The sequence below is a fragment of the Argopecten irradians genome, chromosome 4 (genome assembly GCF_041381155.1).
Source record: "Argopecten irradians isolate NY chromosome 4, Ai_NY, whole genome shotgun sequence".
Classification (NCBI taxonomy): domain Eukaryota; kingdom Metazoa; phylum Mollusca; class Bivalvia; order Pectinida; family Pectinidae; genus Argopecten; species Argopecten irradians.
Genome location: NC_091137.1, coordinates 23,035,351 through 23,048,917, shown reverse-complemented (window position 1 = coordinate 23,048,917; position 13,567 = coordinate 23,035,351). Strand labels below are relative to the sequence as shown.

At 33.2% G+C, this 13,567-nt stretch overlaps 2 protein-coding genes across 2 annotated transcripts in view; one reads left to right on the top strand and one right to left on the bottom strand.

Annotated features, from left to right (window-relative positions):
- The window catches only part of LOC138321011 (chitin synthase chs-2-like), a 51,425-nt gene that overhangs the window by 15,105 nt on the left and 22,753 nt on the right, over positions 1–13,567 (bottom strand). Inside the window, 3 exon segments of the mRNA XM_069264383.1 lie at positions 714–881; positions 1,657–1,831; positions 3,549–3,616. Coding sequence (XP_069120484.1) covers positions 714–881; positions 1,657–1,831; positions 3,549–3,616 — 411 coding nt within the window.
- On the top strand, positions 9,374–11,228 carry LOC138321009 (chymotrypsin-like elastase family member 1). Its single transcript, XM_069264380.1, has 3 exons — positions 9,374–9,545; positions 10,073–10,250; positions 10,554–11,228. The coding sequence occupies exons 1-3, from the start codon at positions 9,389–9,391 to the stop codon at positions 10,702–10,704; spliced, it is 486 nt and encodes a 161-aa protein (XP_069120481.1). The 5' UTR covers positions 9,374–9,388; the 3' UTR covers positions 10,705–11,228.

Sequence of the window (13,567 nt, the reverse complement as noted above, 5' to 3'; positions counted from 1 at the left end):
AACCATTCTTTTCAGAGAAAACGACGTGAATTTCGTTGTAGCAAAATATTGACGTCACAACTCATAACTCCGTAATATGCAAAGACGGAATATCAAACGGCCAAAGCATTTATTGCAAATATAGGTACAGCGTAGGACCTTCTTTATACATTTGAATTGGAAGTTTCAGCATCAATTGATATTCCAATAATATTTAATATAGCTCAATCATCTTTCACAGCATTGTTATATCTAAGTATTGATAAAATATTTGCTTAATAGTCATAAAGCCATAAAGTTCTAGAAATAACTTTTAGACGATAGACGACACAATATGATGTTAAGACTTTCTATAAGAATATGTCTCAGTAATCATATCATTGGCACAAGGTATATAGCCATGAAGTACATTTTGTTGACAACTGCAATCTGTTATCTTCATTTAACACACGTTTTTACACAATGTGACAACACCTCATACAAAATGGCGGTTGTTGCTCTTTTAGCGTTAGTTTTGTTCGACAATATTTATCCCAAAACAAAATAAAGAATTGTAGATTATGCGTAGTAATGCTTGTATCCTTAAGATAGTAAGCCTTGTACAATCAAATAAGTGATCCGTATTATTCAGTTAAAGAACTAGAACACAATTCTTGGACGTGTTGTTATTAACGCAACACGTTAAATCAAATTAACAGATATAAAAAATTCAGATTAAAATATTTTTGTTATACCATTAAGATTATAAGAGGCGAAGGCCTCTCCGTCTTTCCAAATAGGGATCTCCAGAGTCCGGTGAGAAATATGAACAGATATGGAAAACATACTCCAATCCACAGTACCAATCTTTGTCTGAGTCGGTCAATGGCATCAAGTACTTCAGGGGTTTGGCATCCATGGTTCTTAAAAAAATATTTTCCATTTCGAATTTAATGATAGTAAACACATGCAATCAGGGTAATACATGTAATATATAAATTGAATACTAATTTGATGGATTTTATGAAAGAAGACTTAGAAGTTTCATCCATGGTAAAAGAAATGACAAATACAAATATTTTCAAAAATCTTCATTTGAACAAAGTTAACTCTGTAGATGCAATGAAATTACTGCTTTTTCACATTACGACTTAAGGCTTTTGCCAAGCTATTACAAAGGATAAATTTTCACGTGAAAAGATAAAAGATATACAAGACCACATACCAAGGAATAAGAAATTACCAGTGCACATTGTGCGAATGAAGTTCACAAAAGTTCATGATTAATCTAACTTTAATTTACACGAACAAACTTCAGCAATGTTTGGAAAAGTGACGACAAAAGAATTTTCATAACAAATAGTTCCGGCTAGAAGGAGAATGCAACATTTTGTATTGCCGATATACAATGCAAAACATTCCATTCCTTTGTCTGAAATTTGGTTATACAGTAGACCCACGATAATCCGGACGGTGGTATTCCGAATAACTCACAACATGGACGAAATTGATTATCAGGAATGAATATGTTGAATGACAAAGAAATTGGAATTTCACAGTCCGGAAATTCGTAATTCAGTCGCATTGGGTCTGAAGACAGATGTGTTTGGATAATCGAGTTTCCACTGCATTACCGTAACAATATTCAATATGTATCTAATAAAAGGCAGAGGTGCTAACCATTATAATATGACTTACATTACCCTGTGGAATGAGGGACAGCAATGTCAATCTCTGGCACACAGTACAAAGTAATAGGGACAAAGACAACGTCACGAATGCCACTCCTTTCAGGATACGAATTACAACTATATAATTCCTAATTCCTCTCCGTATATCTGCAGGGCCATCCATCTCAAACGTATCCCAGTATCTGAAAATAGATTATTGTACTGGGATGTAAGGACCTAACAATCTGACTACTGTAGCATATTTTAACGTCATTGTTTCCAAAAACTATTAAATTTTGATAGTGCAATAATAACTTGGTTTAATTTGACTTGTTAAGTGAACAGTCAGGGTAACTCAAGGGTGTGCGTGGTTCATATGTTGAAAAAAAAAACGGAATACCCGAAGAAAAAAACGATCATAGGTAACTGGCAACCCCTCCAATGGGATTCAATATCATGACCCAGAGGTGGGGGGCATGTGTTTATATGTCGGGATATTTACTCGTATATCAAATATTTCTCTACGTCTAAATATGTTGTGTTCATGTAAGGTACTGTAATATGCATACATTTTCATGACTATTTAAGAGCATTGGTATCTTGCAACATGTTAACTTAAATTATATCCCAAGCACTCCTAGTAGTACACATGTGGGTTTCTTTCTTTTCATAGACCTTATTTCAAAAACGCAAGGTCACCTATACAATTGGACAGGTAAGATTGAAACATATTGCCTTTTCTTTCACGACACCAATAAATCATCTAACCCAAACGAGAACTTAATTTTTACATCGAACACTGGAGGTCCCGGCAGGCGTCATTGAGTTATTATGTAACTAAGAGAGGGAAATATGCCTTCTTAAAAGCAAGAAGTCTACGTGTATCCAATTAACGGTACAGTGCGGAACATATTAAATGGATCAAAGACAAACAATGACAGGTAAAATGGCCCAAAATCATGATCAATATTATTCTAAAGCCTTCAAGTTTTAAGATAATGAGAAATATATGTAAGCTCTATGTGACAAAGATTTCATATCTACACTTTGCAACTACATGTAGTTATAAAGTTATAACAGCAAGAATAACAAGAATGTGTTAATATTAAAGTGTTATAGCTCGCATTTACACTTATAATAAGTAAGAGTTAGAGATGCCAAACTAATAATACCGTCAAAATATGAATCATATGCAATAACAATAACAGTTAATACACACAAAGGATCGAATTGAGTCAAGGATCCACACATCTGTCCTTTGAAATCTCGCGTCGACATAAACGTAGATCCAAGAAGTTTTCAAACAAAATTTATTTAAATAAATTACCAATTTGGCAGACATTTTGAAAATATTTTCGCTTTGAGTAGAGCCAAAGTTTATATTATCCCACTTTTTATTTGTTTTACTTAAATCATCACTGCGCCAGCATTTTTAGCTGTATCGAGCTAAGCTTTGATGTAAATCAAAAAAGTAGTTTCATGGTAATCAAAATTATACGAATTCATGTGTGAAATAATAAACTTTTGTTACTTTTTACATTTAATGGTACTTTGAACACTTTTCTTTTTTGTACTGGAAAGATTTTGGCTAGTTAACCCGAGGCTTGCAGAGCGGGCAAGCCAAATATTTCACTCGGGTTGCGAAATCCCTTTCCACTTGACTGACCCATGTAAGATTCTAATATAATTAGTCTTCTCAGATGTGTACATCCTAAATACTGCACAACACAAACAGCGCACTCAAAAATAACCATTTAACTTAGCCATATCATAAACAAAACAGTACATTAATTATTTCTAGAATAATATAATAAAAACAAAGTTTATTTTCTTTTTTATTCCCTGTAATTAGAGTATGGCAAATGCAATAATGATAACACCGATAAAATATGTTCTAATTAAATACCATATGTATCCTACCTGACTTTGTTTGTTGGTTGGCTAACGTGCGAAGATGCGTCATACCCACTGGACACGCTTCCATACCGCTGTGAAGAATAGCAAGTTTGTAACATATTTCAAGATATTGATATATTTTTATAGTTTTTCATTTGTGTAATACTATAAAAAATGTCCCTAAATCTATCTAATGTCACTTACTGGAATATGAAATTAACTGCTTATAAATTGACAAGTTTGAAGTGAAACTCATCATGCTTATTGCAATGTATGAATATAATTCATTAATTTTGCAAAATAATAATATCAATTTTGCAAAATCAAATTTATTTCTTGGAATACCTTAAATGATTGAATTTTGTAAATATCTATTCATATCAGATAATAATTTATGAAAATGACATAAATTACCTTTTCATCTACATGTGTTACATACTTTAATTGTAATTAAATATGAAAATTGCATTTATATGTAGGAAGAGTTTAGCCTATGGAAATGAAACATAAGTCCTATTTTAAAAATGTGGAGATGGTCTGCCTGTCTCCATTCTAGTAGACTTAAACACCCTCTACATTGTTTGCTGCATTAAGTTTTTATATACTTTGGGGCATTGGTGTATTCTGTCGCATCTTTCTTTCTTACAATGCTCAAAAGTTTCACGGACTATATAACATTGGCAACATTCTTAGAGAAAAACAATACTCTACTCTAAATTATTGTGTTCCTCTGTCAGTAGTTTAAACTAGTTTCTGTGGCAAAGTTCTATGTTTTAGTTTTAAGAAAGATAAAGGTGTGATAATAAAGTTTTAAGGGTTACCATTGTGTTTTTCTGTCCAAATAAAAACTAAAAGATGACAAGGTCACAACATGTACAGATGTATAGTATGACTGCCATTTTATCTTTACTATAATCTACCTGTCTGTTACAACGCTGAGACAGCTAGATTTAAATGGTTGTTCTTAATAATTATCCATGAACAAACGAATGCACGTATTCACCCATTTCTCTATTGTATTGGGATAAAAATGTCATCTGATCAACCCAATCCCTATTTATAGTCTACAGCATGCTTAACATTATTTCCTTTTATTACATGCATTGCTTTATGAACGTGTGCACGTATGTGTCACACATACATGTATGTCTTACTAAATCACACAATGACACCATATCAAGATGTTTATATTAAATAAAACACTAGCTTACCGAATATAATGGAAATAAAAAATACAGATTTCCACATACTACTATTAACATAAAAATATACCATGACCATTGATCGTGGGAATTTACATGTGAAAAGTACATTCCAGATTCATTTTGAACGTGACAAGACATAGAATTGTTCATTTTAATTATATAAATGTGCTCATTGTTTGAATTAAGTAATGCATTGTAAAAATGTTTAAAATAGTCTATTCGTTTTTCCTACCTGCATGGGAACAAATTATCACTTCACATAAGTATAGTAATATTTTATGCGTAAGTCAATCGATTCATTCTAAAGTGTTTTATATTGAGGTAAAGTCGATATGACTTGATAAACAAGGGTACCTACTGTTAGTATAATGCGGTTTTGTAAGTACGGCGGGCATTCTCTGCGTTTACATCTGCGAATGATTTATTTACACAGTACAGACTTAACCAGGAAGTAAAAACACACACAATGCATACCTAACAAATTGCTACTTTGCATACCTTTTGTATTCAATTGTACCGTCAATAGATCATACACGCACCTTCACGTGGGCAGACAAAAATGAGTATCGGTGTCAATTTTGTCGGCGGGGATTATAATCTTTGCTGCCAACTAGTTTATTTAGTTCTTTGTACGTTACTTCACTATTGTTTTACTTCTTTCAACAATGAACCTAGAGATATCAATAATTTGATAATTAATAATCAATAATAGATATACGTTTACATTCTAGCTTAAACTCACCTGGTAAGATAAAAGAAGAAAAAACCCGTCATATTAATTGTTATGTACGTCTAGGCAAGCTACCATACAACCCACCATTTATTTCACATACTCATTTTGTTTTATATTGTGTTCTGGACATTCATACAGACACCAAAAGAAACTCAATCGCTATTTATGCGACCTGCTTTATATCTGCTTATTGGAATGTATTCAAGGTAATATACAATTATCAACAATTGACATGAGTAATGTGTACGAAAATTCCCTGTACGGAAAAATATTAATGTACTAACCATTTAACATGAGGGTTTATTGTCTATGTATCGTCTTGTATCATCCGCAATGACATAATATCCCTATTTGTTGGTTGGTACCCCCCAGATCCCGGTCCTGTATGAAAACTTCATGTACTGAAATATTGTGTATGTATTCATTGATGGGTTTTCTTTTAAAACCCATTATGGTAGAAACTGCTAATTTCATAGTCATTATGCAATTTTCTTGTCTTTTTTCTACACCTTTACTCTCCAGAATGAAGCATAAATGAACTTCATGTTCACAATATAGTGTTTTCTCCATTTTTCAACACATTTGCGAAAAAATATAGTTTCACATCGCAGGAGTGGTATTTTCTATTGTTCAGGTTTTAGAGCTAAAAGCTTGAACAACCTTGATCATGCAAAAAAAACGACTTAACGTTCAAAAATGATAGGTTGATTTTAATCTTTTTTATCTGCGAAATGGTTGGTTGTCGACAATTCATGTCACGAAACCTTCATTTCAAAATGAATAAAACAAAATATAAAGACAATTTCGCCGTTTTAGATCCTTTTTAGTGTTTGACTTACACGAACAATGAGCTGCCTTGTATTGTCTATCGCCAAAGTCTTTTATCAAGAAGTAGTATTCTAGAAATATTTTATTCTTATTTTACATAAACATAAATGAATAGAGTTCCTCCATTTATCAATAATTAACCATATGCTTGAATAAAATCTCTTCATAAAAAGATATTAGATATACTCAACTCTTTTTTGAATATCGTATGATTTTATGTTAATATTTTTTATACAGCAAAATACAAAAAAAATCGTTTACCTTCTTCACATGCCATCTTGTATATCTTCTACTGTTTCGTTAGGTAATACAATAAGCAAAACATACAAAGCGTCTTTGTAACATGCTTGAAATCCTCGAATATTCCTAACCTGGTTTATGGCACTACTACCAAATCATTATTAAAAATAATGTTGCCTCAATGTAAGGAGTTTAACCAACGTAATCGTTATCAGAAAAGGGCTGTTCCGAGAAACTGTTGTATATTTTGGCGTTATTTTAAATCGTTTGCCAATAATCTGAAAGGTATTTAAATGATATTCGAATATCGTTATTACCTTGACATACCTCCACAAGTGTAATTATCCGTGTAAAATTTTTGATGTAAATTACCTTTTTATAACAATGTCTGAGTGTTTTAATTGTCACTGTTTCCAAATGGGAACAACAAAGTGTTAAAATTTCAATGGCGTTAGCGTTATGATCTGATAAGTGATTTATTCCATACTCATAATAGTAGTGATATCATACAAGGTACAATGTTTTAAAGCCAACACTAGAACACTACATCCACTGGTATGTGAAGACAAACTAAACATTGAATACTATTATTTAGTCTGTGGATGGCAATACCATCGATTGCGTCGCCAACTATATATGCGTAGTTTATTACAAAGACAGACACGTGAACAGATCTCAACCTCACAATAGGATTGGTGCATGTTTGCCGTTAGGGATAACTCGAAATGCTCCAAATCTGCATTAAAATGCCGTTTGTTGTGCTCTGTTTGATTAGAAGTGGATAGGAGGATTTGTAGGACATAAATGGTAACCATAAACAGCGTATACCGTATTTTACCCAATAAGAGCCTTCATCCCCGTAATCACTCATCGCCCCATTTAGAGACTCAATTCTACTAACTTCGATTTAATGCCGTCTAGAAATATGAACGGCAGTGCTTTCCTTATTTAATTTCTTTTGCACATTAATTTATGGCTTAATTTGTACATTAGGGTAGCCAATAATTGATCCTATTTAACGATCCTTATTTGTTTCAATTTTCAAAGCGTTCTGGGGTCTTATTGAATCGATACAGTACGGATACCTACAGATGGACTTCTATCAACCAATAACTGGATCTTATATAATCATTTGCAGCGTTAAACAATCAACAACAAAAATGTAGTCAAAACACTTTTCAAACTCTATAGAGCTTCATTGCGTTGCTTCCAAGGTTCAGATATGATGATATGGTCAAGCCGTTTATTTTAATTATTGACGTCTAAAAGTTGACTGTTAAAACGATTCAACCTAAAGCAGATGACAAAAACTTTAATTTATTTTTTACTTTCCTTTTTTATTTCAATGTATACGTCGTGTATTTCTTTACGTTTTAATGATTTAACTAAATGTTATCGCAAAGAAATACTCAAAAGACACAAGATATAGATACTCATTTAAAAAATATTTCATAATTCGGCATAACAAATCTAGAAGACATAACCAGTTACATGTATCAAGTGACCCAAAATAAGAATTGAGTGATAGTTATACAAAATTATTTTTACAAAAAATTCTAAAAAAACAAAACAAAAAAACAAAACGATGTTTAGTGAAGTCTCGAAAGCTGAATCACCAAGTAAGACGACAGCTAGTTTGAGTCACCAAAAATAACCTCTTGGAAACCCTGAAAATAAAGGCGGCAAACGTCACTTCGGTTATACCTCAAACAACGGGTTATCTTAAGATCAAGCGGTTATCTTCTAAAAAAATGGGTAACAACTGTTTTATGTTGACACCGAAAACGGTTATGTTTTGGGTGTCAGGTATACTCACATAGACTTCAATTTGGCTTGATAAAATTATATGGTAATTGCGACAAGCCAAAGTAAATATTCATGATTAATGACGTTGAAATCTGAAGTTAAGAGGGTTATAAAATTCCAAATTTACCTACATTTCGTTTGTACATTTGAGTGCTAAATTTACGCCATATCAAGCTATATTCAATTTTGCAGCATCTGATAGAAGACGTAGGCCAATTAACACAATCAACGCCAGCGATTTATATTCTCTATGCATGTCAACTTCGTGTCAACCTTGTTGACTGTAAAATCGAGACAAAGGTGGCGTAATAATAGTTAGATTATCATCCAATCGCAGCCATTTAAAAAGCCATTTAACAAAAAAGTGTCCCTTTTAAAATAGGCAAATTATATTGAGGAAACAATATGAATGATAACAAAAAAGTGTCCCATTTAAAATTGGCAAATTATATTGAGGAAACAATATGAATGATAACAAAAAATGTCCCTTTTAAAATTGGCAAATTATATTGAGTGATAACAAAAGGTGTCCCTTTTAAAATTGGCATATTAACTTGAGGAAACAATATGAATGATAACAAAAAGTGTCCTTAGGACATCAATCAGATTTGTATTCTTCTTCTCAAAGAAAATACTTCTCTAATGACGAACATGCATAATTAGTTACGGAGTGATTATGAGAAGGCATTTGATATTTACGACGTCATAAAACCTTTTTTAAATGTTTTCTAAGATTGTTCAAATGACTTGACGTCAATGGACCTTAGGCAATCGGCAACCTGTTTGGTATCAACACACTATGACCGTGACCAAGCGTTGTATTAATGCAGGTGGTCATTCAGGTCCACCTCTCCCAATGTGATTTGTACGGCCGATTAAATTTCATCCACTTGTGATGATAATCTGTTATCGAATGGTAGCTGAAGGTCATATAAATATAATAGGTGACGATAGCTTTAATGTCAGGCTCTGTCACGATCTCTTTAGAGATTCCATCTAATTTGTTTACACTGCCAGTCTACCTTCATGGTCACGTCGCATTAGAATCGAACATGACTTGCCTCTGGGAAAGATGGTGGGAAGGTCGAGGAAAACTTATAAATATGGGTAGAGATACTAACTGGCAGCATTTCAGAGACGATATGGACTCCCGGCTGGTTCTGCTTGCTCTAGCCATCTTCGGGGTGGTTACAGGTGCCAAACTCCAAGGTAAAGTTAACTGCATTTCAGATCTATAAATGCCTTATTTAACAAAACCTTAATGATACTTATCATTACTCACTAAGAATCAATGCTAATGTAATGGAAATAAATCAAAACAAGGCCGAGTAATGTGAAATTATGATCAAGTTAAAATAATTCAAATCATTTTTAATCAAAATGGCAAAGCAGTTACTAAATCGTAACACTCCATAGAAATGTGCATTTGTGTAAAATTTATGAAGTAGTGAGACCGGCATTACAAAAAACAGAACTTAGTGTTATATAACGTTCCAATTAGAGAAAGTTTAAGAACTTTCCATAATTTGTGTTCTTAAACGGTAATTCATATATGCATCCATATAGAGAAACTCAAGTTAAACAAAATTAAGAATGTTCCGTGAGTTAAAATTCTGTCCGTAATTTATATGACACTTGATACATCAACTGAAGTCAAGTTTTTTCCAAAAGTTAGAAAACTAGGGTCGTCTTTACTGCTGATAATATTTTCCTAATACAAGGTGTTTTTGTTACAGGAGAGGACGAAGGCACCGATCCAGGCACACCCCCTAACATAGTGGGAGGAACAGACGCCGACGAGGACGCTTGGCCATGGCAGGTCACTCTTACTTACAAGAATCAGTTTATGTGTGGTGGCACCATCCTTAACGAGAAAACGATTTTAACTGCGGCCCATTGTACCTACCGTGCCAAGTAAGTTGCGTCAATGTCGCAAATGCTGATAATCATCATGTCCAAAAGTCACATTTGTGAAAAGTTCTGATTGCGCCGAAATACGTTTGTTTCTAGTAATTTTTTCATTAAAATTTCATTAACTTTCAAATTATCATATAGGCATAGTATTTTTTATGTCTTGTGGTGTAGGTTTGAGCCATCGTCTGTAAATGAAGATGCGTGAATGTTTCTAGAAACAGGGGAGATAATAACCTCTGTAAATAGATTCATATCCATGTCGATCCGATGCGGCATATTAACCGTATTCCTTTTCTTTTCAAGAAAAAGGGCTCTCAAAGTTATAGTTGGAAATTACGACAGGAGAAAGAATGAAAAGAAGACAAGAGGTGAAAAGAAGATGAAAGTCGCTTCAATCATACAGGTAAAGCAATCTTCGAATATAAAACATGTGGAAAGTGTTCTGTGTGTGTAGTAGACAAAAATATCTATGTTAAAATGCATTCATTTCATTGTGTAGTTCTGAGAAAATACTTCATTCCATCTTGTTTCTGGCAATGCTATATAAACCGTGCCGTATAAAGATGATACCCACCTTAATTTTCACTGTGAACAAAAATGGTTACTTTCACGTGGATAATGTTTTTACATGTTTTTGCATTTCAAAATTGAGCTGGCGAAAATTTGCTACACGACAAAAAAAGGTACAACAGATGTGTACTTTTAGTAAGATCAACCGAGAAATTTAAATTCGAGATAATTTATTTTTTTACTTATAATGTAAAACTTGCTATTTTACCCGGGTTATAATCGGCTTTATCGTATTTAGCTCAAATTGAATAGTTGAAATACCGCATTTGTATAAAACTAGTTATTTAATTAATAAAGAAAGCATCTTTAATATTGCTCAATTAAATAATCAAATAATGCTATTTGAGAAACAGTATAAAACATTATCAAATGATGATGATGATGATGATGATGATGATATGATGATGATGATGATGATGATGATGATGATGATGATGATGATATGATGATGATGATGATAATAATAATAATATGATGATGATGATGATGATGGTCATAATATGATGATAATGATGATAATATGATGATGATGATGATGATAATGATATGATGATGATAATATGATGATGATGATGATGATGGTCATGATGATGGTGATGATGATGATGATGATGATGATGATATGATGATAATGGTGAGATGATGATGATGATGATGATGATGATGATGATGGTGATGATGATGATGATGATGATGATGATATGATGATAATGATATGATGATGATGATGATGATGATAATGATATGATGATGATGATGATGATGATGATGATGGTGATTGTGATTATGGTGATGATGATGATAATGTATAACATGGTTGATGGCAAGGCTTATAGTTACCGTTACGTACTGCTTTACAGCACCCTGGCGTTATGACGGAGACGTTTTTAACATGACATCTCAATTATCAAGCTGAAAGGGAAGATAAAGTACGGCGATTAACAATCAACCGATACCAGGTCCTTGCAGATGACAACATGGATCTGATGAATAGCGTTCCCTGTTTTTGTCACTGGCTGGGGGAGCAACCAAAGGTAAGTGAAATAAAGTTGATTTATGAATGGTTGACATAGAAGTGAGTTTGTTATATCACATATGTGACACAGGTGGTGGTGGTGTTAAACCAAATATAAGTAACATTTAGGTACATGTACGTATATATGTGTCACAGGTGATTGTATATGTGTCACAGATGATTGTTTATGTGTCACAGGTGATTGTGTATGTGTCACAGATGATGGTGTATGTGTCACAGATGATGGTGTATGTGTCACAGATGATGGTGTATGTGTCACAGATGGTGGTGGTGTTAAACCAAATATAAGTAACTTTTAAGTACATGTACGTATATATTTGTCACAGGTAATGTTCAACCAATTATAGGTAATTTTTAAATACATGTTATCTTAAGGTATATAATATCACAGGTTTGGATGTTCAACCAAATATAAGTTATCTTAAGGTATATAATGTCACAGGTTTGGATGTTCAATGATCATTATATTATAGTAGGGGGAAATCAAATATTACTAAAAGTATTAAATTTGTTATGTTACTAACTGGGGCAATTAACAAATATACTTTCTGTCATCATTCTGATCCATCAGAGTTACTTCCCTTGTTCATTCCGTCAGTATTGAAGCCAATCGGATCCCCTCGGAGAAATTTCCGGTAATCTTCGGAAATATAACACCTCGCTGTGATATATTTCCGAAGATTGACGGAAATTACTCCGAGATGTCGCGATTGTACTGAAGCTAGTGAAATGAGGGGAAGTAACTCTGGTAGTTAAAATGACTTAACATATGCATCATCAAAGTCTAGTAAAGTTTCAAAACATCATGAATGCCACGTGTTATCTAACAGCATTGACTTGTTTCTGTTTTTCAGGTCCATCAAGTTCAGCACGAATTCTCCAAAGAACTGCAGACACCCGTTATTACCAATGCTGCTTGTCAGGCCGGCATGTATTTTGAACTATCCAGTAAACTGATGACATGATCTGTACGGACTCTGAGCCATAAAGGTTCATGTTAGTTGTAATAGAATATATCCTCGGCTAATTCTAACACTAAACATCCTGGTCTGTGAAAGTTTGATATACATCTATATTTCTAAGAGATGTTATCTGACAAACAATGCAACATTGATTATTCATTCCGTAACGATTACATAGATAAACAAGAATTAAGTATTACTCATCTATCTTTGGTCAGTTTAATCCCGCGTTTTGCAATGTGAAAAATATAACTCGTCTTTTACCGGGTAGGATAAAAAGACAGCTCACACGCGTTAGACACATTAACATGACGTCATCATTACATGTGGTATCTAATATCGACGACGTCATTGATTTTCACGCATTGCGACATTCCTAATGATGGCGGCGCTTTCGAAATGTTTCAATATAATCTGTTTCTTATCCATCATGTTTCGTTTAAGTAGGCAGAAAAAGAATCATGTAAGATTCTATTTGAAAATTCCATTCCCGTCTTGAAAGATTTTTGGCCGTAAACTCTCGTCGGCAAGCCACGGGTTGAACCAGGCCCAAAATCTTTCACTCGGGTTTAGCAATAATCACTGTTTCACAACTGACAGAACGAACCTTTATTAAGATTTCTATCAATCTTTTTAATTATAGTCGTGTTTTATGCAAGGTTTTTAAACTACAATGTTAGTCTGGGTGAAAAAAATAATAACAATAAATATAAATAAAACAAAATATAAAATCAAAAAAAACCAATTTT